This window comes from Sphaeramia orbicularis, chromosome 4 (genome assembly GCF_902148855.1).
Source record: "Sphaeramia orbicularis chromosome 4, fSphaOr1.1, whole genome shotgun sequence".
Lineage (NCBI taxonomy): Eukaryota > Metazoa > Chordata > Actinopteri > Kurtiformes > Apogonidae > Sphaeramia > Sphaeramia orbicularis.
This window is the reverse complement of record NC_043960.1, coordinates 13,692,171-13,720,164: the sequence shown is the minus strand read 5'-3', so window position 1 is coordinate 13,720,164 and position 27,994 is coordinate 13,692,171. Positions and strand designations below refer to the sequence as shown.

Here is a 27,994-nt window from a genome sequence, read left to right as displayed (position 1 = left end):
GCTGAACATCCAGAGGGATCCGACGATGTGGAGTGGAGTGGGGCTGAGTGTACTGGGCCTGCTGTGCCTCCACAGCTTAGTCCACGGACAGGTAAGACACGAAGACCCACACAAGCCACATTTAAAACTGTTAGAGTGTCTGAGATTACATGTTTGTTTAAAAATCTGCACTAAAACAGTTTACCACTGGGCTGTTCAGGGATTATTGATTAGATTCGTTACAGTGGAATTCAGAGCAAACATATTTAAGAAACTGTGTTGAACATATTTCAATTCTTTTTCATCCTATCAACCAGATTTTGACATTTTTATCTTTTAACCATTTAAAATGAGGCAACATCCTCTCCTCATCATCAAGTATTTTCAAACTTTTAACCAACCCCCCCCAAAAAATTTTTGTAAGAAGCTGCTGAGAGATAGTTATTATTGTTATTATTATTATTATTATTATTATGACTAGTGCACTGACCTGTGGGGATCAGCGGGTTCTCGATATGGTAGTTTTTCTGCTGTTGTGTATTTATGCACGCTGTACCGCATTTGTCCAGCAGTCACCGCCAAAGCGTAATAGCAACGTGACTGTTAAGCTATTGTATTCTAAAATTACTAATGTCTCACAAAATATTGGTCCCATCTACTAGCCGATTTTGCTACTGTCTTCCTTTACCAAAAATATATAAATATGCCAAACTGCAGCTGTCAGCTTTTTCCAGATTTTGTGTAAATCTCCAGAAACACACACACACACACACACACACAGGCCACTTGGCTTTTTAGATTATTATTATTATCTTTACTATCATTACTATTCATATTGTTATTATTAGGATGAAAAAATGGGTTTTGAGCAAAAATAACAACAAGGATTAAGGAACAGGTGGAAAAAAATGAGACGAAAAAGGAAAAGAAGTCTGAACAATAGAATAGAATAGAATAGAATAGAATAGAATAGAATAGAATAGAATAGAATAGAACGCCTTTATATAGTCATTGAACAAATGTACAATAAAATATAGAGCATGCACATTTTAGGAACAGGTATAGGAGCACTTTTCAATTTGATTTTGATATTTTAACCCTTTAAAATGAAACAGAAAGAGATTTTTTTAACCCAAAACTCAGCATTTTCATACATTTGCGTGTCAGCACTTTATAGATGGAATTACTTACATACTGTCTCACTTTTTATTAGTTTAATCTCTAATAACACATGCTTCTTTAAAACAAATCAAAATGTTGGAGTCTGACAGAGACAGTTTCATTGAGAGTTGCTGTGGTGTGAAGAGAGTTTCAGGGATTTTAGTTTGCCCTGAGGGAAATGTTTGTCTAAAGCACAAGTGTCAAACATGCGGCCCGGGGGCCAAATCTGGCCCGCCAAAGGGTCCAGTCCGGCCCTTTGGATGAATTTGTGAAATGTAAAAATTACACTAAGACATGAACAATCCTTTTAGTTCAGTTTCCACATTCAGACCAGTTCAATCTAAAGTGGGCAGGACCAGTAAAATACTATCATAAAAACATATGAATAATGACAACTCCAAATTTTTCTCTTTGTAAATGTAAATATTTTCATGCATTTACACTAAAACAAAATTTCACAGAAAATGTGAATAACCCGAACAAATATGAACAACATGAAATGTCTAAAGAGAAGTAACTACAATTTTAACACCATTCTGTCTGTTATTAAATGTTTTGTGTATTTGTTGATCCGCTGTGATCTGTAAGTTATAATGTACATGTGTAAATGATAAACTGAGGCATAATATTGTTAAAATTACACTTATTTTTTTCAGTTTGTTCATGTTATTCACATCTTTTGAAAGAACAGTTTGTAGATGTAAACCTTTTCATAATGTAAATTGACTTTTTTCACTCTAAAACATAGAAAAGATTGGAGTTGACATTATTTATATATTATTATGTTATTATTTTACTGGTTTAGCCCACTTCAGATCAAATTTAGCTGAATGTGGCCCCTGAACTAAAATGAGTTTGACACCCCTGGTCTAAAGGGTGAAATGTGAAAAAGAAGATAAAAAAAAAAAAAGGGGGAGAGGAAAAAAAAAGACAAAAAAAAGAGGAAAGAAAAGGGGGAAAAAGGAATAAAAAGAGGGAAAAAAAAGGGAAAAAAGGACTAAAAAGAAGAAAAAAGAAAAAAAAAAAGATGATATTGAAGGCTTAAATTGGTCAGTTTTCTACAACAACATTTCACTTGGAGTCTGCTTGTCCAGATGTTTTCATGTTTGTACGTTTCATAGGAGTCAGATTTAGCAGATAAATGTGTCTTTTTGTTGTTGTTGTGTGTTTGTTCTTCAGGATGCAGTGGAAGTGCAGCCAGGTGTCCTCATATTCTGTGACGATCCTACTGTAGAAACGGCGGTCAGCAGTGCCATGAACAAGTTCAATGAAGGCATCAGCACCGGACACAAGCTGGCACTGTTTCAGATCCTCTCAGCCACCAAGGTAAGGACTGACAGAACTGGGCTGACCTGTTTTCTTCACGTGTCACAGTAAACAATAGCCAGGCTTTTCATACGGGGACATCCTCCTCTACTTCCACTGTGCAATTTTAGCACAATGAAGAAAAAGGACCTGCATTCAGGCAGCAAGGCACTTCCATTTTTTTATGACAAAGATGGATAATCATTGCACCGAACTGTTTTTCACAGTTGTAGCCGTTACTCACAGTTTCAACAGTCAAATGATTAACAAAGAAATGATTGATGTAGAAAATAAAAATGACAATTTGTCTCTTCTTTCAAGTCTATCCTCTTGAGACCCAGGACAGTAAAGGTTTTGGATTTTTATACAACATTTTTTCCAGATTATTTATTTATTTATTTATTTAACAGAATGGCCTTTGCAGTGAGCAATGGTTTTTTGTTTTGTTTTGTTTTTTTTTAAGAAAAGCTGTGAAACTCTTGTCCCCTACAAAGGAAAAATAAATGCACTGCAGGGTCTGAAGAGGATATAAAGCATTAAAAAAAAAAATTAAAAATCAAAGTTCTTTTGGACCAAATCAGCATCATCTTACACAGACGTAAACATTTATTTATTTATCTATTTATTTATTTATTTTTAAACAATATATTTATCAACACATTTTTTATATGTACACACATATACTTGTAAATATACACACAACTACAGTAATCATGTAGACCTCACCAACAGAGGAACCTGCAACATTACTAGTGTTACAAGCAAAAACAAAACAAAACAAAACAAAACAAAAAAACCACAAAAAAAAAAATACAAATAAACAATACACATACATATCACAAATGTCTCAGCCATAAACATTTGTATATAATTGGATGCCCTGTTACAATTATGGGTATTTGAACTCATTAACCCTATTGTAAGGTTTACACAACTGAATATTTATTCCTCCTCACTGTCATTTGCTAAATCAACACTTTTTAACAAACATCTTAAAAGGTTCCCATATCTTTTCAAACATATCCTGTCTTCCTTTTCGTATGTACGTCAGTCTCTCCAAAGGAAAACTTGTCAACATTTGCTTCAGCCAGTACTTAATACTCGGCCTGCTGGTCTTTTTCCAAAATATTTATTTATTTTACTTCATTTTTACTAACTGTTGAATTTCTAATCATTGGAAGTGTTTGAAGTTTTTCCACCTCTCTATTTCTGAAATATTTGGAATTTTCTGATCTATTTTAATCACAAGTAGGTGCCTGCCTTGTTTCTGAAACTGTCACTCAGGAAGAAACATTTGCCTTTAACCTCAAATAAACAAATAAATAAATAAATAAAATTCATTTGACATTTATCATAATTTTTGACAACTAGCATGAACATTTTTTTTTATCATGATTGTACGCTGTTGCCCACATTCCTGTTTTAATTCCCATTTATCAGACATCAGACCTGGTGCAATGATTACATACTGAGTCACAGTTACATTTAGGCTGAAAGTCAGAATTTCAACAGTCAAATGATTAACAAAGAAATGCTTGAGGTACAAAAAACCCCCCAAAACTATTCATGTTCTCTATTCTTTCAAGCATATAGAGCAGAAAAAATACTAAAAATCAAAGCTTTCTTAGATGGAATCACCATAATTACTAACATATGAGATGTAAATAGTACATTTTAAAACTGAAATATTTAAGCATCAGGATGTGAATTGCTTGTAACAGTATCTACTCCTTTTATAAAATTCATGTGTAGTAGCTGTTATTGCTGCCAAATGAACAAAACTGAGATGAAATTCCAGGAAAAACAAAAGTGAATGCACTTTGACCCCTGCCTGTGTCTGTGTTTAGTCAGAGAATGGCTCCGACACCCTGTACTCGCTGCAGTTCACCACCAGGAGGAGTGATTGTCCAGCCGGAGACCCCAAACCCTGGACAGACTGCGACTACCTGCCTATTGACAGGGTAAAACCACTGAAATGGGACATGATTATAAAACTATACTTAACCTGTGGATGTTTTAACAAAGCTGCAGACTAAGAAGTCAGTCGTGGATTATTAGCACGTGAAATCGTGAAAACATATTGTGAATGAGTGAGTGAATGGGGTTATTTATGGGTTATTAGACAAAACAGACATGTAAAGTATATTTCCAACATGGTCCCCAGATGTTAAATATGATACATTTATAATATCCTCATCCAAAATACATTACCATGAAATAAAAAGAGAAACCAGTGACACAAGTAAAAACAAAACAAAATATAGTGAAAATCTTTCGACATAGCTTACTCCAAAAAAAAAAAAAAAAGAGTTGTAACCCAATTTCTAACACCTCCTTTTGTGTTTAACCGCTTAATATCCAATGGAAGGTCATTCCACAAGATGACACCAGTAAATTAAAAAGAACTTCTGGCTACATTATTTGATCCAGAAGTATTTTTGTGTTGACTTCTAAATTATTATTATTATTATTATTATTATTATTATTATTATTATTATTATTATTATTATTATTTTATTGTTTGTTTGTTGTTTGTTTGTTTGTTTTACATATAACCTTTCCAATGTGATTTATCACCATTCATTAAAACAATATCCTCCACATTTTGTGTTTTTCAGTACAAATCAGGTATTTCCCTATATTTAATTTACTGATTATGCTTAAGTTCAAAAGAAAAAGTGGCTTTTCCAGCAAAATATATCAATAAACTAGAAAAGCACTTGGAGAGCACAGACCTCCGCCAAGGCAGATCATTCCCAGTTGCCCCCCCCACACCCCCCACCCCAATCACCACCAAAATTGAATTATTTGTTCCTTGTGCCAGTATCAACATTTCCTGAAAATTTCATCCAAATCCTTCCATAACTTTTCGAGTTATCTTGCTAACAGACAGACAGACAAACCCTGATGAAAACCTAACTTCCTTGGCAGAGGTACTGAACATAAAAACAAGCATCTACAACTACTGGTACTTGGATTTTATTGAAGAATCAATGTTCATCAATGTATCAATCAATGTAGAAAATGACAGTGTTTCCACGTTCACATACAAATAAAACACATCTAATGTTGCTGAAAAGCTGAGAAAGCGCATTTTACCTTAATTATTGAACAACATATTGATAGGGTTAGTGGTTTAAAAGGAGTTAAATATTTTTTCTTTTGGTTATCAGCGTCTGTTTAAGTCTTTAACCGTTTTTTGGTGTTGTATTTATCCTGAGTATGGATCATTTATATCTGAGAGCAGAAGGAGCGAGGAGCAAACCTACTGATAATATTGTACATCAATAATATCCTTACATTGTGTGCTTTCATTCTTCCAGAAACCAATTCCTTGCAATGCTGTGGTGTCCATGACAGAGACAGAAACAGAAACTAAAGAGGTGCACTGCCACATCGGTGAGTGATCCACAGCATGGATGAAATTTACAGTCATAACAGACGTGAAAGCAGCACAGTCATCGACATAATCATTTATACAGAATGCAAAAGGTTCCATAAATTCACATTGTCACATGTGCTCTTCCTAATTTGAGCCAATTAATGGACAAGTAATTCTACTTTGCAAGGAACGTCAGTAAAATCTAAAACAATTGCTTCGGGAACTAATTTAAGCCATTAACCATTGTCAGAGAGCCTCATTATTACTTATTAATTTTCTTGTCATGTGGTGTCCCGAGCTGGAGGACTGACCCATTTGAAACCCCACATAGATAATGAGAAAACTTCACAGAGACAAGCGATATAAAGAAGATTTTTTTTTATCCATACAGAGGGTTTGCTTACAGAAGGAGTCAGTGTAGTTCACAATGACCTTGTTTATCGGAAAAGGGAATATTTCTCATTAAGAAAACAGTGAGTCATCGAGGAAAGCGTCAACGGGTCGGCACAGAGGATGCAGAGTGGGTCTGATTGTGTAATATAACAACAGAGAAAGCACAATATTAACTTATCCCACCATAAAAGGCAATGACTTAGTCTAGACTTTAATCTGTTTGTCCAACCAGCCCACTCTCAGCCCACAGTAAATACCTCTTGTTTTCTCTTCCTTGCATCTGAAATGTTTTGCAACTGGAAAAATCCCCCTTCTAAATAAAAGTATTATTAAGGGACTGTTGAAACCTGAAGGCTCTTTCCTTATTACCTCATCTCTGCTTCACTGTCTTCATTGTTTGTTTTTGTTTTTGTAGAGGATCATGTCAAGGAGGGGAGGGCTCAGTGTATGGGCTGCCCTGAGGAGATAGAGGAGAACTCCGAGGACCTGAAGGTTCCTGTTTCTGTTTCCATCTCCAAATACAACTCCATGTCTGACTCCACGCACCTGTTCCGTCTGAATGATATCATGCACGCCACCAGACAGGTAAGAGGAAGAGCATAAACATCCTTTATGTAAGAAGTACCAGCATAGAATAGAATAGAATAGAATAGACAGATAGATAGATAGATAGATAGATAGATAGATAGATAGATAGATAGATAGATAGATAGATAGATAGATAGATAGATAGATAGATAGATAGATAGATAGATAGATAGATAGATAGATAGATAGATAGATAGATAGATAGATAGATAGATAGATAGATAGATAGATAGATAAGCTTTATTTCAGACTCATGGTCCATGTTAAAAAGCAAACAGATAAATACAAACACACACAAAAAAGAATAGAATAGAATAGAATAGAATAGAATAGAATAGAATAGAATAGAATAGAAATACAAACACACACAAAATAGAATAGAATAGAATAGAACAGAATAGAAATACAAACACACACAAAAAAGGATAGAATAGAATAGAATAGAATAGAACAGATAAATACAAACACACATAAAAAAAGAATAGAATAGAATAGAATAGAATAGAATAGAATAGAATAGATAAATACAAACACACACACACACACACACAAAAGGATATAATAGAATAGAACAGATAAATACAAACACACACACAAAAAAGAATAGAATAGAATAGAATAGAATTGAATAGAATAGAATAGAATAGATTTTTATTGTCACTGTCACAGGAACAATGATTGAACAATGCAGCTCTGTTCTGTTTAGCAGCAAAGACACTTAAAAAAATAAATAAATAAATAAAAAGACCGTATAAAAACATGTCACAAAATATCACACAAATATTGAAAAACGTAGGCATGTGCAAAAAACTACAGGATAAAATATTAAATATATATACTACTAAAGTACTACTAAAACTACTGAAAACAATGGTTATGTAATCAAGTACTAACTCCTGTGTGTATCATGTGACTAAAACAGACAGAAAAGAAAACATGGAATGCCTAAAAGCACTGTTTTTACAGTACAATGCCATAGATATTGATGTAAGAACTGAAGTGATTTTGATTATTATCAAGAAATCATGGAAAATGGGTAGATATCAGCTCTGAAATTAAACTCTTATGAGCTGTTTTTGTTGTTATCATTATATTTGTCCAAACAAATGTACCATTAGTTGTACCAGGCATAAAAACGAACAAGAAATTGAAGAAAACAAGGGGCGGTCTAATAATTTTTTCCACCACATGGGTAAAACTACTCACACCTACAAATATGTCTGTTGATATTTTTCTGTATCCTGTGTCTCTGTGTTCAGGTGGTCGCAGGTTTGAGGTACAAGTTTTCCTTTGATATGAGGAGGACCAACTGTGCCAAGGCCGAACACAAAGACCTTCATGACTGCTGCGCTCCTGATGAAGAGACTGTGGTAAACATAAAACACATCAGCACTGATGCAGCATGATCCCCTCAAGGCCCGTTTGACCTCATTTGTCTGTCGATTTATGTGTGTTTTCTGCAGGAATATGCAAGATGTAACACTACAGTGGATGTTGCTCCGTGGAGACTGGAGCCTCCACAGGCCCAGCTCGAGTGTGAACCTGGTCGACTGCCTATGGTAGGACCCAAATAACAAATACCAGCAACAAATGTTATTTCAGACAAACTTTGGGCAATAATTTTTTCGTTTATTTTATTTATTTTTCAATTTTTTTTCAGCTCAATTCAAACAATAAATCTCTCAAATTTATTATTTTAGAACACTGGTCTACAATTATTATTATTATTATTATTATTATTATTATTATTTTTTTTAGAAATTACCTGCCTCAGGGATTAAATATGCTAAATTCCATATACTTGAATAAGATTAACCCTGTAATGCACAGTGGTCACTTCAGTGGACAGCTATTCTCCAGCTGTTCTCTTGTATATTCATGGGTTTTGTTGTTTTATTTCCACATCAACCAACACAGTGGACACTTATGCATCATCACAAACACTGCAATTTGTACCTTTACTGTAACTTTGCTGTTTTTGATAAACCTGATCGGCACTAACATGTTTTAGTGTGAATCAGTTGCTAATTGCTATTAGACTGTAATTAACAGGGGTTTTTTTTGCACAAAAAGGTTTTGGTTTTTACATATTATCTCCATGAATTGAGTAAGAACTAGTATTAGAGTATGTTAAAATGTGAGAAAACAGCATTAGCACCATTTAAAAATGTTTTTATTTCATAGTTTTTACACGGTATATCACTTCTGATGATGGGTTTTAAATACATTTTTCTTTGCTTCAAAAATTAAACACATGGTATCCAGCTGAGTGGACATTTTTGTAACTTCATGAAAAATAGGGTCATAAAAAATTTCAATTGCATTGTTTTTTTCAAGCCTAAAGAGCAAAAAAAAAAAAAATCACTCAAGAAAAAAATATTGACTAAGGTTCTCCGAATTAATGCATGAAAGGGTTCAATTGAAAGCAAATTGTTAGCCTCATGGCATAATTTTTTAAGTCATACACTACATGGACAAAAGTATTGGGACACGTTGAATTCAGGTGTTTTTTTTTCCGACAGTGGTCTGGGATACAAAACAATAATGACAAATTTCATTATATGGTTTTATTTTAGGATAAATATCATTCCACTGAATTGGTTAGCTTTGTTTAACCTATAAAGACCCAGTGCTACTTTTGCCACAATTCCAAAATAGTTTTTTGTAAATAATTAACTTTTCTTTTGTGATTTACCACCATTTACTCTAATATTATGCTCTGTCTTTTGCATTTTTTAAGTGAAAATCAGGTATTTTAGTGTATTTAATTTAGTGATCATGTAGATGTTTATTGAAGTTCAAATCAAAGTTGAGGGGTTTTATATAAAAAAAAACAGAGAAAACAGAAGAAAAAGTGACATTTTCGGTAAAATCTATCATTAACTGAACATAAACCCAGTGTGTCCATCCACTGTCATTGATCCAACTCCATGGGTTTTACTGGTGAATCAATGATATAGAAGATGACGGTGTTTCCATGAAAATATAGCCAACCAGCATTTTTGACTTAATTTTTCTTTATTAGTAACTCAAACTTGGTAGAGGTTCATTACTTTTATTCTAGTGGCATTTTCGTTGCAGACCAGTGTCATCTGGTTTTTACAGGAACAACTTACACTCTAAAACGTTTGTTGAATAGTAGTGAAAGTTTTCATTCACTGCAGAGGAATATTTTCACCAACTACTGACCAGAGGGTTGGCTCAAAATAACACTTCCCATGTTTATCACAAGAAAATAGTGTGACCTGGTGATTATTTAACCCATTAAAATCCCTTTAGCCCGCAGGCTTAAAAAAATTATATTAATATTCATCTACTATAAAAATATTATAAATCAGGACAATGGATGTTTTTGTTCAACTTTTGCTCAAAGTTTAGACCCTAATGTTAATAAAAGTACATCAAAAGTGTATTTTAGTACAAACTTTAATGTTCAAACATGATTTTTAATCTTTGTGGGGTGAAACATATGCTATTAAAAATCTCCGACACTAACAATTAATTTGTGCATATCATCGTCAGTCCAGCCGAAAAAAAAAAAAACAGGCGAGGATAAAAAATTCTAATTTCTCTTTTAGTTTGTTACCGTTTACTCTGGCACAGTAATAGATACAATATTTTAGACAATGGGAATAGATTCTGTGAGGTCTCTAAATGTCCATAGACACCAAGAACATCCATATGAACCTTATTATTGTGAAGTAATTCTTCATTTACTTTGGGTATGTCTTTTTAGGCGTTTTTCCCCTGAAAATATGGTCAGGGTTAAACAGGTTAAGCTGTAAGCAATCAAGTTCCACCTGAAACAAACAAACAAAAGCTTAAATCGGAAGTCTCTTCACATCTGTTAGGCCAAAGGAAAGGCACTGCACTCAATGGATAAAGGACGATCAAGGCAGAATAATATCAAACCTAAAGGTGGCATTCTACTATATATATATATATATATATATATATATATATATATATATATATATATATATATATATATATATACTTTAAATAAATATACAATATGTGGTGAATAGGAACAGCATCTGACCCTCAGCACTAGTTCAAAGTTAACACTGTGATGGTTGTCCTAACAGTTTTCATGTCTTTAATATTATATTGAAATCCATCCATCCATCCATCCATCCATCCGTCCATCCATCCACAGAACAAACACAGTAAGAATTCAAGAATAGGAGGAAATGATAATTACATTTACTTGATCAAATATTACATTTACAGCCACTGGTGACACAAACCATCGACAGAAATAAACTGTGTAATACCTGTTGATCCACATGTAAATAATTGGGGTAAAATGCAGTTTGTCATCTTTAAACCATCATCATATATGACCCATTTGGACGTTCAGAGACTCCGTAGTTACCATGGAAACATTGATTCACCAGTAAAACCCATGGAGTTTGATCAATGACAGTGGATGGAGGCACTTGGTTTTTGTTCAGTTACTGATACAGGGTGGAGAAGCAAAATTTACAATGAACATTTAGTTGTTTTTTCTCAGCAGGCACTACGTCAATTGTTTTGAAACCAAACATATATTGATGTCATAATCATACCTAACACTATTATCCATACCTTTTCAGAAACTTTTGCCCATATGAGTAATCAGGAAAGCAAACGTCAAAGAGTGTGTGATTTGCTGAATGCACTCGTCACACCAAAGGAGATTTCAAAAATAGTTGGAGTGTCCATAAAGACTGTTTATAATGGAAAGAAGAGAATGACTATGAGCAAAACTATTACGAGAAAGTCTGGAAGATACTATTAAAGAAGAATGGGAGAAGTTGTCACCCGAATATTTGAGGAACACTTGAAGTTTCAGGAAGCGTGTGAAGGCAGTTATTGAGAAAGAAGGAGGACACATAGAATAAAAACATTTTCTATTATGTCAGTTTTCTTGTGGCAAATAAATTCTCATGACTTTCAATAAACTAATTGGTCATACACTGTCTTTCAATCCCTGCCTCAAAATATTGTAAATGTTGCTTCCCCATCCTGTATATTTGTTGAAAAGGTCACTTTTACTTCAGTTTTCTCTGTTTTTGATGTAATAACCCTCAACTTTAATCTGAGGTTTTATGAACATCTACATGACCAGCAAATTATATATAGGAAAATACTTGATTATCACGAAAAACTGCAAAATATAGAGGAAAATAGAATAATAAATGGTGATAAATCACTTAGGAAAGGTTAAATAGAGAGAAAAATTAATTTGGGAACTGCCACAAAAGTAACACTGGCTCTTTATGGGTTTAAAAAAAAAAGAGAAACACACATCTGACAGATACTTGAATAAAATAAAATAAAAGGATCTCAAACACTGATCTAAAACGGACATCTTTAGATAGGATGTGTGTTCTCCTTGTGGTTCTGGTCAGTCCGTGCGCTGTTGTCAGTGATCTGTAGCTTGTTTATATCTTCCTTTGGTAGAACAGAGAAGAAAGCATTAGAGTTATGAAGCCTGCTGGCGATAAAAGCAGATGCATAAGCCTTTCAGTGTCTGTCTGGGAAAGTACTGCACTTTAGCAATATTTATAAGTGGTAAAAAGCATTAGTGACATTAAAAGGATTTAATAACAACAAATGAAGCGTAGCAGTGTGCATCAATCTGAGTCAGAACAGCACAAAGACGCCTCTTTAGTGCATTTTTTCTAAGCCATTAAGAGATTTTGGACAAAAGATTTTAGGGATAATCTATTAGTTTTCAGCCTTTATATCATCATATCTTATACCTATTAGACTAACAATATTTGGAATCAATATACAGGACATCTGCAGTACAAATAAAAATTATATCTTAAATTATATATATCTCCAACACCAAAGTTTTCTGGCTGTGTCAGAAAACTTTACAGATAAATGAAATTAAAATAATAGAAGAATAGCATTGTTTCAAAAATATTTATTGTCAGTTTTAATACTGAGGGGTTATGACTAAATATACACTGTTTTGATTCCTGATGTGGCAGAGGCACATACTTAAAGTTCATTTATTTCATCTATTATCAGATGTTTGAGAAAATACATTGATGATAGTAATAATAACAGTAATCTTAAAAATGTGAATACCTGCTGTGCTAATTGGTTTATCCCTGAACTTTTACTACAACCAAAATGTTACATGTTATTTGTTAAATAATTTTTTAGCATTTTTCCCCAGTGAGACCACTTATTGATTTGCTCCAGGTGGATTTGTTGTTGTTGTGTTGTTTTTTTTTCCAGTTTACTCTTATAAGGATTGAAATACCCATGTATTGTGATTGGTACTATACAGTGATGGAAAAAAGTATTTGGATACCCTCAAAACTTCACATAATCTCAAATATTGTCATGAAATATTTCTGTAAAAGTCTGATTTTGTGTTTCAAAAGGTGTGGCTGCATCAGACAGACACAAATAAATACTTTTTGTGTTTGTTTTTTTGTTAACAAGAAAAAATAAACTATATTCTTGACTGTTTCAACATGTCATACCTTGGATGTTTTTCATTATTTTACTGAAACATCCAGTTTTGACCTCGATGGAACAGAGAATGGAACAATACTTGGAAGAGTTCAGCGACTTAAGGGTGATTCTCAATGCAATATAACGTCACCTTTCTAAAATAATTGCCTTCATTTTTACAGAATTTTTGGGAAATACAAAAAACTTAAGCAGAAATTGAGCATTTGAAGGTGGTTTAGGAAGGTGATGATATCACAATTGTATTGGGTGTCCAAAAACATTATTCCACTACTGTACAAGTAAAACTGAATACTTAACCCATAAAGACCCAAACATCCACTGTCGACCAAAAGCATCTACTGATCTAAACTGTTCATCCACTAATCTTATCAATACATATAAATAACACTGGTCTACAATTTTTTAGAAATGATTTGCTTCAGATATTAAATGTGCTAAATGTTACGTATTTTAATAAGATTAATTGGAAAATAAATGACAAAAGTGCCGGTTTGCTGATGTTTTCAAGGTATATGATTAAGTGTTATTACACATATATATTGGTTTATGTACATTTATATAATAGTTTTATAAATCTTCCACTAAATAGAACCTGTAAAGTGAATGTATTCTAATGTGCAGACAGTGTTTAGAAGTAGATCTTGTAGCTCTGAGACAAATATTCCTTTTGAGTCAAACCCATTCTCTCGTTAATTCCTGAGTTTCACATTTTGACCCAAGGCTGTATCTTGGAAAGTTCAGCCAACCAGCATTTTTTACTTGATTTTTCTTTATCAGTGACTCTCATGTGGTAAAATTTCATTACTTTTATTCTGGAAGCATTTTCCTTGTAGACCAGTGTAATTGGTGTAAAATACAGTTTGTCATCTTTTCGTGGTCATCAGATATGACCCATTTGGACGTTCAGAGGCTCCGTAATGAAGGTAGAAACACCGTCATCTTCTACAACATTGATTCACCAGTAAAACCCACGGAGTCGGATCAATGACAGTAGATAGACACACTGGGTTTATGTTGTCTGGGGTGGCCATGGCTCAGGAGGTAGAGCGAGTTGTCTAATAACCGAAAGGTCGGTGATTCAAACCCCACTCTGTCCTAGGCCGTTGTGTCCTTGGGCAAGACATTTAACCCACCTTGCCTTCAGTGTCTCTCACACTGGTGTATCAGTGTTTGGTGGTGGACGGAGGGGCTGTTTGGAGCGAATTGGCAGCAAAGCTTCTGTCAGTCTGCCCCAGGGCAGCTGTGGCTACAAATATAGTTTAGCACCATGTGAGAGTGAATGAATAATGGATCAATAATGGAAAGTATTACTATGTTTAGTTAATGCTATATTTTGCTGAAAAAGTCACCTTTTCTTCAGTTTTTTCTGTTTTGATACAATAACCTTTGACTTTGTTCTGAGATTTATCAACATCTTCATAATCAGTCAATGAAAAATAGGAAAATAGATTTCACTGTAAAACAAAAAAAAAAGAAAAAAAGGGCAAAATTCAAAGGATAATATAATAAATGGAGATAAATCACTCAGGAAAAGTTAAATAGTGAGATTTATCAACATCTTCATAATCCGTCGATGAAAAATAGGAAAATAGATGATTTCACTGCAAAAAAAACAAACAAAAAAAACAAACAAAAAGGCAAAATTCAAAGGATAATATAATAAATGGAAATAAATCACTTAGGAAAAGTTAAATAGAGAGAAACATTCATTTGTGAACTGCCACAAAAGTCCCACTGGGTTCTTACGGGTTAATTTAATTGATCTCTCTATCCTCCTGCTTTCAGATGTTCACTAGACGCCGTCCTCCTGGCTGGTCTCCACTCAGAAACCTTCTGTTTAAGTGCATCCCGTCCACTTCGCCTTCACCCTCATCCTCACCCTCACCCTCACCCTCACCCCCACCTTCACCAAACCCCTCCCAGGGTACAGTGAAGGAGGAGTCATCTGAGGAGGACACAGGAACCCCCAAGCCCACCGCCTCCTCAGACTCCCCCTTCCACTGCCCGTCCAAACCCTGGAAACCCTTCAACCCGGTGCACTCTGAGCCCAAAGCCCCTACTAAAGCACCAGAGGAGTCCACCGCCCAGCCTGATGGGGTTTTCACCGATACGGACCTGCTGGGTTAAACCACATTTTATCAGCTCTAACCTGACAGATTGTTTAGCTTGTCATCGTACTGGGTCACATTGAAAGCTTTGAGTTAAAGTCATACAAGCAGGGTTTAGTTAATGACATAATCGGGTTTGAAGGGGATGAAAGTGAAAACGGCCCATTTTTGAGGGCATGTACGTCCTCCGAAAGCACTGAAAAAGGGACTGTGATGCCAGCGCTAAAATTTATTGCTTGTTAAGCAGAGTCAGTTTCATTTAGGAAAGAGCTCTCAGTGTAAATCTGAGATCTTAGTTAAAGAATCAGACACTACAGTAAAATAAAGTTCTTGCTGTACATCCTGGTTTTACGCCTGAAAATAAATTAAGCTGACAAATGATGACTCAAGTGTTTTCTTTCAGCAAAGAATATCCAACTGTAATCAGAAGACAGATGAGGATTTCCCATGACAGTATCCTATGACTTCTGGTGAATACTTTTGTAACCGCAGCTACTTTTTCAAGCCTATTAATTTGGTCTTGAACAAAATAAATCATATTCCCTTAACAGATGACCTGAAAACTATTACTTGACACACAAAGTCCAGGAAAAGAAAGAAATCCCCCTCTCAGGAATCCACAGAGTCAAATTTAGATCGGATTTAGAGAGATGTTGATAAAAAGTCTGCAAAAACAATAAAACCCAGGCCTGCTGTATTGTCAGTGCAACTGCTGTTGGTGCAAGAGCAAACAAAGGTGAATGTTTAACAAATTTATTTGTACATCTTCACAGAACACTCGAGGACCAGTCAGTCAGTCAGGCTACAACTTTTACTCTGTCACCAAAAGGAGCCGGAATGAAACACAATATACATTTTATAAATAAAAACATAGGTTATGATGACAAATTTATCTGAGAAAGTGTTCCTACAGGGAGCAAACTTAAGGCATTAATTTATAAACATCTGTATGGCTGCTTAGCAGACTAAGTAAAAAAAAAAACAACACAAAAACAAGGTAGCAAGAAGAATAATATTCATCTTTACCCAATCTCATGCAGGTAGGCTGTGAAAAACAATACATTGGCCCGTTGTACATTCATATAGTTTAAAACTGAAACAGCATGTTGAGGAAATATGGAAGAGAGATGATGTAGTGCATATAGAAAAGAAGATGAAAGCACAGACTGGTCAGCCTGATACTGTCTCTGATCACTGAAGGATCAATAATTAGTTTGATTTGTGAATTTTTCCTCAACATTCAGTCTATTTAAAGCCCCTGTAAAGGCTAAGAAAACAAATTGGCTGTTGGTTTGACAACATTTCTAAATGCTTCCAGGGAGAAAGAAAGAATTATCACACATGAGCCGGACGCAAGAAACACCTGAATGAACGGAGCCAGTGAACAAACAAACAGTGACAAATACATGAATATTACACACTTTACAAAGGTAGTATTTTCTGCATGGATATTGCATTGGGTGTTTTGTTATTGTGTCCACTGTCTCTAAAAGAATTATAATAATAATTAAAAAAAAGATGATAGCTCATGTTATGATTGTATTAGAAAAACTTGTTCTTTCTCATTCTGGAAATCAATCAGTATTTCTTTCTTTTCACAGATATGGGATTAAGTTGAGGCTCATTCATTGCATACAGCCAGACCAGCTTGTTTAAGAAATGGTTAACATATCCTCTGATGAGCAGGTTTTTTTTAAGCAGTTTCTATCATGAAAGCAATGGGTACCAACGGAGGACCCAGAGAAAGAAAAACATCGTCTACTGCAGCGTTTCTGCACCAGCACCAATGATGTGGGCCAGAAAAGCTGTGAAGAAATGTGTGAGAACTGACGCTTAGTTGCTGGCTGTATTGGTACGATTCTGCTAAATCACAAAACATTCATCATTCAAGAGTTTAGATTGTGATACTCCAGCTCTCACGGCAGCTGATTCTAAGAGATTTGGCCACAAGCACAACTTCAGTCCTTCACTACTTTTAAGAAGTATTTGTCTTCACTCTGAAATGTAGGACTGTGGCATCATGAAAATTTACCGCTCGATTCAAACAATTCAACACACAAACTCACACACACACATACACATATAACCTCAGTATTAAATCGACACTGCACTCAGTTTTTAAACCACCAAAATACACCTGTGGTTCCAATTTAGGACATTTCAAGTAAAACATTTACAACTGATGTATGAAAAAAGGTTTTCCATTTTCCTCTCATTTAGGTCGTCTTACAAATGTTGCAAAAACTTCAGCATATTTTTTTCTTCTCTGGCACAGATTGGCCAGTTGAAAAAAAAACCAAAAAACAAAAAAAGGCTTACAAAACATTTAGAGACACCATCACTGCAACAGTTGGAGTGTCATCACACACAGACACATGAACATACATAATGTGGCTTTTCATTGGGGCCTGCCAATGAATGTCTGCAACCTGTACAGAAAGACAAGAAATGCATATGGTCACCCACAGACACGCACATCATCAGCTCAAGGAGGAGGATACATGAGAAAGGATATTAAAGATAAAGCTAACAACACTACAGGTTTGTCACACATGAAGCCTACCATAGAAAAAGAGGTTAAAGACTGTAACTGTACATACATACTGCTTAATGCTGCTTCCAACTGTACATTTGTACTGGTTATGCTGCTTGAGAAACATGCACACTAGGCTAACTTTCTTCTTACAGCGTCCTTCGGGACAAAAAGGCATTGAGAACTAGATTCTTTTTTTTTTTTTTTTTGAAGTGCATACACCGACCCCTTTGTTTATTTCTTTCTTTTTTTTTTTTTTTAACTCTGTAGCTGATTGGTTTTACTGCATGATGCAAATCCAGCGTTAGCTTTTTGACTTGGCACGTTTAGAAAAAAAAAAAGAAAAGAGCCTACGTTTTATCGCACTGCATCTGACATTCGAAAGAACGCAAAACTGATGCAAACAAAAAAAGGTGAGTGCACGTAAGGTCCACGTTAGCAATGACATACATTCTAGTCATTAATGCTGCGATATTAGGACAAACACATCAGAACAGACCACAACTTTGGCTTTTCAATACAATCAACTGAACGGGGAAAGTGCCGACTCTTTTCTGTTGACAGATGGAGTTTTATACTGTTGTTAATGCAGGTAAGAACAGATCGAAATACTATATCAGACTCTGAGTGACGCTGCTCTGAGGCACCTTTTCTTCTAAGTATTACATTCTCTCTTCAACAGAGCACAAGTTCAAGTGGTGTTTAACAGTGAAATCCATTACTAAATGCATTCACGGGGCTGCAGGGTAATAATTACAGCTTTAAGTTGAATTTTGAGAATCCAGACAGCTATAATCATGCTTTCAGCTGTTAAAAAGTGTTTCTGTTGGGTAAAAATCCTAGACATCCAGGCCTCGAAGGAGATGGTGCAGAAAATGGCTGTGTTTGTGCCTGGCAGCTACAACAATAGCTCAAGTCGGCCGGGGTTAAGCACTGAAAGCAGTGAAAGGTGTTTTGGATAAAAATACTCATGAAATGGTTCATAAACACTTCTGTGTCGACATTTTACAACTAAAAAATGCCATAAATCATCAACTTAACACTGTCAGAAATATACATGATAAACAATGAAGTTCAAATTGAGTTTTTTTTTTTTTTTAAATGCATCAACAGTTCTGTCATGGTTCTCATAGAAATGTGCAGTATTGTGGAGTCTTGTGCTGTGATGCCAAGGCATTTTCTCAACAGGAAAATGCGACATTCCCCTGGGCCTCTGCTTGCTGGCAAAACAGACAAACAAACAGAGGCTTGAAATAGGTCCCATTAGTCATAATGTGTGAGACTGGCACTTTCACTCTTACAATTTGACATCCCAAAACAAATTAAACTTCCAGGTAGGTCTGCAAACTCGTCACTAAAAAACATACACAGCTACTGTTATCGTCAAATGAGATGTTTGACTTAAAAGTGAGTTTAAAAAAAAGGCATCAGCAGTTCTAAATTGACGAATGTGAGCAAAAATCGAGAAGAAATGTCGGGAGGTGGTTGCACTTATTGTAGTCAGAAGAAGTTGCAAACAGGTAAACACAAATAAAAAAAATCATTTCAAATATATTTACATAAACAATGGACAGTTTCTGGAGGGATGAATTAAGGGTTTAGCTACTGTAGAACCTGAAAGAAACTAGATACATAAATAAATTTAAAAAGTCATAATAAATCTGTATATTATTCTAAGTGCTGTTTTTCGATGGAGAGGCATCATCACCCTGAAGTTTTTTCAAGAGTCTAAAGCTGCATCACCAACAAGTGTTCCCAAAGGTGGAGTGCTGTTTTATTGAGGCTGAAGGAGACTTTATGGCTGTGTGAGAAAGAACCCAAATGCATACTTTTGGAGTCTTGAAATTGCCGTGCGACAGGTTAAAAAATGGGAGGAGACGTGGGAAAGCCGGCACCAAGCAGCTCGGATGGGTCAACTTCACCACAAAGATTGTGGAAGACTGTGCAGTGGAAGTCCAGCGTATTTTCTGTACAACGAGCTCAAGTTTGCGAGATAATTTGGACGGCTCCTCTCGTGCCCTTCGTCCTTCCAGCAGAAAACGATGAAATACATTTCCAGATGTCTCCTCTCCTTAAGAGCCACATTGCAGCACTAATAAAGCAGCATATCTTTTTACTGTTTTGTCCAATTAGTTTTTTCCGTAGTGAGCAGCAGCTGGGTAAGGGTGAGATTTCCTTGGCTGAACAGTTTTATTTCCTGTTAGAATTTAGAAAAAAAAAAAACAAACAAGGGAAGCATTGTAGTCAGCCAAGAAGGGCACATCATCAGGACGTGAGCATTTTGAATAAGCAGATGGAGAAGAAAATGCAAAAATATCACTGGGCAGTTCTTGGTGTTTGCTGAGAACTGAAGATGTAATGGTCTTAATGCTGCTTGGTTGATACTTGAACAGAGTAACAAAGACTCCAGGGTGCGACGGGTGGTGTATTTGTTCATGTGCAGTAGATCAGTTTAGTGCATGCTGTCTAATTGTGTGGAATATCCAGTCCATCTTGGTGGTCCATCCTCCATGATGAGCATCGTTCATCTGCTTCATAAAGTAGTCCAACGCCTCCTGCAAATGGAGTACAATGACACCAACAGAAATATTACAAGATGGAAGGAAAAGATCCAAAAATTCACATCAATCAAATTTTATTTATATAGTGCCAAATCGTAACAAAAGTTATCTCATGACACTTTACATATAGAGCTGGTTGAAACCACACTCCCAAGTCAATTTACAGAACCCCAACAGAATCCTCCAGGAGCAAACACTTTGTGACAGCGGTGAGGAAAAACTTCCTTTTAACAGGCAGAAACCTCGAGCAGACCCTGACTCCTGGAGGATGGCCGTCTGCCTTGACCAGTTGGGGTTAAAGAGAGAGGGTAAGGGAAAAGAAAAAGAGTAAGGGACTGGGGGAGAAGGGGGGAGTAGTAGGGGGAGACAGATGGATGCAACTGATGCACAGTAAACTGAACTTGTACTGTCAAAAAGTAGAGGACATTTAATAATAACGTAACAAAACATAATATATTCTCACTCTTTTGTGTAATGACTCTTGTATTTTACAACAATAAACAGCCTGAATGTAATGTGTAATGAATTTTCTAATATTTTTAAAATATATCATTATATATTTTGGTTCTTGTGCGGTTGGCAGTTCTAACAGCCGCACTTGAAATAAAATGAAGCTTTTTGTTGAACTTTTTACACAGTTTTGACACAGGACCACTGCTGTATTGAATCCTGTTAGATACAAAAGCACGGATAGACTTTTAACATGATCTCCCAGACGCTAGTTGTACTTGTCAGATAAATATGATGCAAAGCTCATCTTGTTATTGTTTCTATGTGGCTATTCAGTCAACTATCACAACTAACAGTCAACTATTATACTAGTCTATCTTACTGCTTGAGGAGTACAATTTAACTGAATTATTAAAAGTATTACAAATACTAAAGAATACATCCTTTTCTGCTGGTTGTTGCATGATGCGCTGCTTTAGATTAGCTTTTCATCATGAAGTTCAACTCCCTGTTTTGTAATAACGATTGGTAAATGTATCTATACAATCCAGGGAAGTCGACAGTGTTCAAACATAAGAGCATTAGAAAATACGCTCCCTGGACAAAAAAATTTCACTCCTGGATTTAATTAAACTTATAAGTAAGATCCTTCCATTAGATAATTATTGCAGTGATTAAGATGTTTTAGCTGGAAACATGTTCTTTAAGCTAAACTGATGCATTGAGTAGCCTCTCATTTCTTAAAAAAAAACATCAGTTTGATAGAGAGCATAAAGATTGGACTGTGTTTAATGTAAAAAAGGTCATGTAGTCAGATGAGTCTAGAATAGCCCTGTCCCGGAGTGATGGTGCATGAGGGTGAAAAGAGAGGTGGATGAAGTGATTACCCATCATGCCTAGTGCCTTTAGTCCATGCATGTGGGGGCAGTTTTATAATCTGAGGTTGCATGCTGTAACAAAACTTAAAACGTAGTCAAAATATTAGAGTGGTGTTATTTTGACTATTGTTTGTATGTGTTATTATATGACATAATATTTTAACATAATGCAGTGTTACAAAACCAAATATGAGCCACTGTAGTGCACCCTTATCAACATTCATAGACCATCTGTGACAGATTAAAAGAGCAGAGAAGAAAACTAAAAAGTTAGGCTCTGCCAATTACAACAAAAGGCTGGAACATGGAATTGGCATCACAACTGACATGTGAACAGACTGCCTCAATCTGTGTGTAAACTGAGGATAAAGCAGCCGGTCTGTGGCCCATTCTGGTTGATGGGAGTTGAATGTGGATGGCATATTCTGTTGAGCTCAGTTGGGATGGATGCAGGCATTAAAACGCCCTGACACATTATGTCACTAATACAAAACAACAAAATTACAACATAGAAAAGGTGAGGATAAGAGGACCTGCTCAGTTTTCTCCAGGGCCAGTGTCTTCCTAATGTAGGCAATGTCATCAAATGACTGCAGCTCAGGCATGCCAGAGCCCAGCATCATGGAGAACAGGTTGATGAACAGGTTAGCATGTTGTCGTATCGCTAGATACGCTTTGTAGCACATTTCCTGGAACCTGGAATGAGAAGGAAAATAAAAACTAAGAAAGAAAACAGACGCTGTTGACCAATTGCACTTGCTTCTGGACCATCTGTTGTGCATATGGGATGGCTTTCATTGCTGCTTGGATGGATGCTAATGAGACATAAAGACAGAAAATGAAAATATTGTAAGATGCTACAGAACCTCTCAAACTCTTTGGTCTTTGCACACTCCTGGGAACCCTTGCTGATAACGATGAGGAAGTCTTGTGTCAGTACAAAGGGCACTCGCTCTCTCTTATAGCCAAATTTCTTCTTCTTATGATCCAGGAAATGACCAAAATCTATATGAAACAGCTAGAAAAGAGCAAAAAAAATTTAGCATCTTGCTTCTTTTACACACATACCTGTATGACTTATTTCTTAACAGCATATTTTATTGTTTTGAATCCAAATTATGCACAAAAGTCCCTCCAGAAAACAGAAGAAATCCCTGTTACGTGCCCATGTCATATTAACCCTTTAAGCACCAAAGTTGCAATATTGTGACAAGCAACATAATTGTATAAAACAGACAGCTTTGTGAAATCTTGATATCAAAATTGAATATGTCAAAAAAAAAAAAAAACTAAATTCTGGTGCCTAAAGGGTTAAAAAGTTGCCCAGACAATAACATCAACTGCTCTGTATTTGTTTCCATAGTCACCTGTCCATCATCTTTGACCATAATGTTGCTATTGTGCCTGTCTCCAATGCCAAGGATAAACGTAGCTACACAGTAGCCAGCACAGGACCTTGTAAAGAGATCCACAGCCATGTCATACCTGCAAACATACAGACACACAAGCAATTAGGGCATTGATTTTTTTTTTTATATATTGAAAAAGATTTTTCACTGTCTGACTACTAGACATGTTTCAGGCCTCACAGATGCAGTTCTCTAATGGGCTGTATTTTTACTCCATCTAATGATGCAGAGATGCTATGAAACTAATGTCTGCTCACATTTCGCCCTTGTTCTTGTCCTTGAGCCACTGATGCAGAGTGTTTGAATTAAACTGCAGGGCTCCCTTCAAGCCTCCTTTACACTGAATTTGCATGATTGTGTGGGAGCTGCGAACCACCTCAATGAGTCCCACACAATCTCCTAATGACAGACAGCCGTAGGGCAGCATCCTGGAAACACACACACAAAAAAACAAGATTTCTCAGCCCCACACACTGAACTAGAGAAGACAAAAAGAAGAGGAACTGAACAACGACACAGAAATACAAGAGGTAATTAAAGACAATGAAAAGGCTGTACCGTAAATCCAGCCCCTGATTCTGCCAAATGTTCTCCATGATTTTAATAATCTGCAGAGTCAGCATGTCCTGGCGCAAGTCTGCAACACAGACACACAACAGACGGTTACAGCAAATGACACAGCACAGCGCTGACAGTCCACGAATATGCAAAACACATGGAAGAATAAGATTACCATTAACAGAGGACACCATTACCCAGTCTGTCCAAATTTTACAGATTAACTGGAAATGTTTGTACAATCTGAGAGCACAAATCAGAGGGAGTGAAGTTCTTCTCCCAAGTAAACAGTTTAAAACTCTTACAGTCACATATGGCAGTAGGAGTGAGAGACAAAACAATCCAATATGTTAATCCTATCTAGCAAAGCCAATACTTCACAACACAGAGCAACACAATTTATGAGCAGCGTGGACTAAGTAAATCAAAGAATTCCCATGTCTTCACCACCTGGTCCTCAGGGGGTTAGATTACTCATTTTAATTGTCTCTATGTTTTCTGAAGTCATAACTGATCCATTTTAGCATCCAGGTTTTTGTTCTGTTAAGACAATGGGGGAACACAAATAAATGAACAGAGACTAATTCACAATTTTTTAATCTTGCACTGCACCTTATTTTGATTTATTATTTGAGGGTTTGCCACAGATTCTTTAAATGCATACAGAAGTCTCTTTGCATGTTTCTTGTTTCTGCAGAAATCTTAATTAAAAAAAAAACAAACAAAAAAACAATATGAGAGTCAAAGCTCTTATGCATGTGTGTGTCTGTTTTTGTGTTACCATCTCCATTTTTGAAGATGATCTCGTTGTTCTGAAAGAGCAGCTCAGACATTATGTCAGGGTTCTCCCAGTTCAACCACAGAGGCCTCTTTGCTGATGACATGATTCTGCATTCATCTAACCTGCAGAGAAATAATTCCAAAGTATTAATTAATTAATAATATCCATCCCTTTCTTGCATCCACCTACACTACTGCATACATAAAGATATGCATCTGAAGTTGTTCCTAACCTTAGGTTTCCCAGTTGGTGTGCAGGGTTTAGAGGAGAGGTGAAGTTCTGCAGGGCATCCATGTAATCTGGTCTCTTCATCTGGTCTACGAGAAACCGCATCTGGACCTCCACAACAGACACACACAACCACATAAGCACACATGCACAAACTAGTCTCTATACAACTACCTGACTTTCTATAGCCCCTTTTTCACCGCAGGAACTTTACCAGGAACTTGAACCTTACCCAGGATTTTGAAAAACCTGGTTGCACTTCCACCAAAATTAACCTGTAAAAAAACTTTCCCCTCAACCCCAAACTTTGCCTGAAAAAGTTCCTAGCGGGGGGGTGGGACTTCTCACATTCCCAAAATTCTTGAGGGGTGGGGCTGTGTGCTGAAGAATGCCGATTGGTGGAACAAACTAGCAGAATTTCACACTTATGTTCACCTACAATGTTCAAACCAGTGTGCGGCTGCAAACTTGCTTATTCCATTTGCAAAAGAAGAGGAGCTACCAGACATGAATGGATGATGAGGTCTATTTATTGCTCCTACATTGCAATAATCCATCCAAATACACTAAAGAGCATACTCAACTAATACGCTTCAAAGAGCCTGAGCCTTGGCGAACATATTACGCTAAAAAAAATTGAACAGGCCTTTGAGTTGCAAACATAAAACAACCAAGTCTGATTAAATTTCCTGGAACATTGGGGTGCAGTGGAAATACAAACCACACAGATTACCAGGTATTCTTTCACCTAGGTAAATAAATGGTGATAAAAATTCCCAGGAATGTTGGTGGAAAAGGGGCTTATGATTTTACTACAATGAGAGCAAGTCTGCTGGATTTGAATGAGGAGGTAAGTGAGTAATAATCATACCTTCTGTGTCTCATCCTTCTTCTCCTGTTTGAGGATGTCAGTGAGGTTAATGAGCTTCTCCATGGCCTCCACTTGCCTGCTCAGATGTTTGAGGTACATACCACAAGCCCTGCAGTAAGCCTCTAGCAGCAGACCAAACCTCTGGCTCACTGTTTTATTGTGCATTTCTGACCTATGAGGAGAACACATAAGTTTTGTTTTGTTTTTTTTTTTAACCAAAAATAGAGGCACATAAATAGAAAAGACACCCTGTACCATATGGTGACTTACTTCAGATGCCAGAAAAAGAAATGACCGATCCGTTGATTGGTCAGCGCTTTTTTGAGGAGGAAACGGGCCAGGGGATTGTCAAGGTACTGCTCATATTTTAAAACCTAGAACCAGAGAAGACAAACCTAAATCTACAAGACAGTAGATTCAGACTGGATCATCTCTCTAACCATAAAACCTCACAGATTTTTTACACTCTCAGTTAGCAGAAAATCCAACACAACCTAAGGCGCTGCAGAATAACAAGCCTTTCACCACAGAAACACACTGGACAAAGACTCTTTTAGATCAGAAATACCACTGACAAGGGTGTTCACACTCAAAAGTGGTTCTCCACATTCCACACCATTTTCAGCACTGGCAGTTATTGATTTCTACCCCTTTATCCCTGTCTGTTTTCCCTCAGTTAGACATACCTGTACGAGCTGGATGAGGTACTGGGAGAGTTTGTCATCTGTCAAGTATTTGTCAAGACAGCGAACCGCAAAGTGTCTGACCATGGGGTCTGGATAATTACAGTCCAGCAGCTCCATGGCCTGCTCAGGACGGATGGATGGCCATTCCTTTAACAAGCAGTACATCTAGGAGACAAAACAAAATATGATCTGAAACATTATATATTAACAACAGAATTATTCCTGAAGAGACACAAATTTATTAAAAAAAAAAAAATAATAATAATAATAATGCAAATACCACTTTTTGTCTCTTGTGATTCTCTCCTTAACTCTGTGGCTTCTTTTTTGATAACTGACATGTGTTGTAATACAATAAGTAGATGTAAAGTGGCATGGCACTACCTGTGCTACTTCATCTCTGGAGTTCCACTTGACAGCAAGAAGGATCTTGGGAAGAATCTCTGGGATGTTCATGCAGTAGTGCCTGGTAGAACATAGTGAGAAGTCAATGCTGGTCTACAAATTTTGATAAAGTTAAGATGAAGTACAGTAGAACAATGAAAATGGTACCACATGGGCATTTACAAATTTATCTTCGCTTTGATTATTACGTAACTGTAATTTCTTGTTCTTTTATTGCAAAATACATGTGTCTTGGCAAGATCTACGCATTATACAATTACATCTGGTGGCTTGTGAAAGTGTCATTGCCTAACATTTCCGAGGAACAGTCAAGTGATATTTCCCCCCAGAACTCAAGATTTACAAACAAGGCAGATAACTTCTGCTACATTTGTGGCAAGGTGACATTTGCATCTCAAAAGAGCAGGATGATGGGAAAATACACTTTATATAGTCTGAGTCAATACATGCCATATAGTTCAGAGTACATAGGGCGTCTGTAAAAATGACAAAACCTGGAGGTCAAATGACATCAGCAGTGAGTCTTATGTTACGGGATGTATTACTGTATATATAGTAGTGCTTCAAATGCTGTGTTATAAAATACACTTGTAATTACCTGTGTCTCCAGAGGAAGTCTTTCTCCTGCTCAGTAATTTCTGACAGAGGGTCTCTGTTGCTCAGCTGTCTAAGCTGTTCAGTGTCGCTGTCTGTCAGGGCATGATCTCTAGCCACACGATTACTCTGCAGAACCACAGAAAGAAACTTATTAAAACTGTACATTACTGTATTACTAATAGTATCATGACTGCTGGCACACCAAAACATTACAAATCATACTGTATCTAGTCCTTGCACACAGATTCATTCAGGAAAAAAATTAGAGAATATATTGCATGATCTTGTCTGTCAATATATTATTAAAAATCACTGTTTTCATTCATGTCAGTTATGACAGCTTATATTTATTCCTTTTGTAGATGAGTTGTTTCATATTGAAATTAACATACAATAAGAGGAGGAGCCTGAACTAAACTAAAGTCATGTGATTCACAGTAAACTCTTTTAAGGTATCTTATTCTCTCAGTACGTGTGGCTGTTGGCTGTGGATTTCAGCCTGTGAAGTGGTTTAATGTAACTATATAAATTACTCAAGACAAGATCAAACACATTTCTGGTCATGAACAAGTCAGATGACATTATCACAACACAAGATGAGTTGGGCACTCCTCGCATTTGTAACACACATCATGAAT

At 36.1% G+C, this 27,994-nt stretch overlaps 1 protein-coding gene and 1 pseudogene across 1 annotated transcript; one reads left to right on the top strand and one right to left on the bottom strand.

The window, feature by feature from the left end:
• The first annotated feature begins 7 nt into the window (after positions 1 to 7).
• On the top strand, positions 8 to 15,754 carry LOC115418054 (kininogen-1-like). Its single transcript, XM_030132363.1, has 8 exons — positions 8 to 91; positions 2,320 to 2,466; positions 4,293 to 4,406; positions 5,769 to 5,844; positions 6,636 to 6,805; positions 8,068 to 8,178; positions 8,272 to 8,367; positions 15,077 to 15,754. The coding sequence occupies exons 1-8, from the start codon at positions 26 to 28 to the stop codon at positions 15,416 to 15,418; spliced, it is 1,122 nt and encodes a 373-aa protein (XP_029988223.1). The 5' UTR covers positions 8 to 25; the 3' UTR covers positions 15,419 to 15,754.
• A 382-nt stretch (positions 15,755 to 16,136) lies between these two features.
• Positions 16,137 to 27,994, bottom strand: part of LOC115418055 (phosphatidylinositol 4,5-bisphosphate 3-kinase catalytic subunit alpha isoform-like) — a 28,215-nt pseudogene continuing 16,357 nt past the window's right edge.

What these genes read in the sequence shown, in the direction of transcription:
- LOC115418054 (XM_030132363.1), top strand. Translation starts at nt 26, where the DNA reads ATGTGGAGTGGAGTGGGGCTGAGTGTACTGGGCCTGCTGTGCCTCCAC. An exon ending in ACAGCTTAGTCCACGGACAG is followed by an intron (nt 92 to 2,319) that starts GTAAGACACGAA and finishes TTTGTTCTTCAG; the next exon opens with GATGCAGTGGAAGTGCAGCC. An exon ending in AGAGGTGCACTGCCACATCG is followed by an intron (nt 5,845 to 6,635) that starts GTGAGTGATCCA and finishes TTGTTTTTGTAG; the next exon opens with AGGATCATGTCAAGGAGGGG.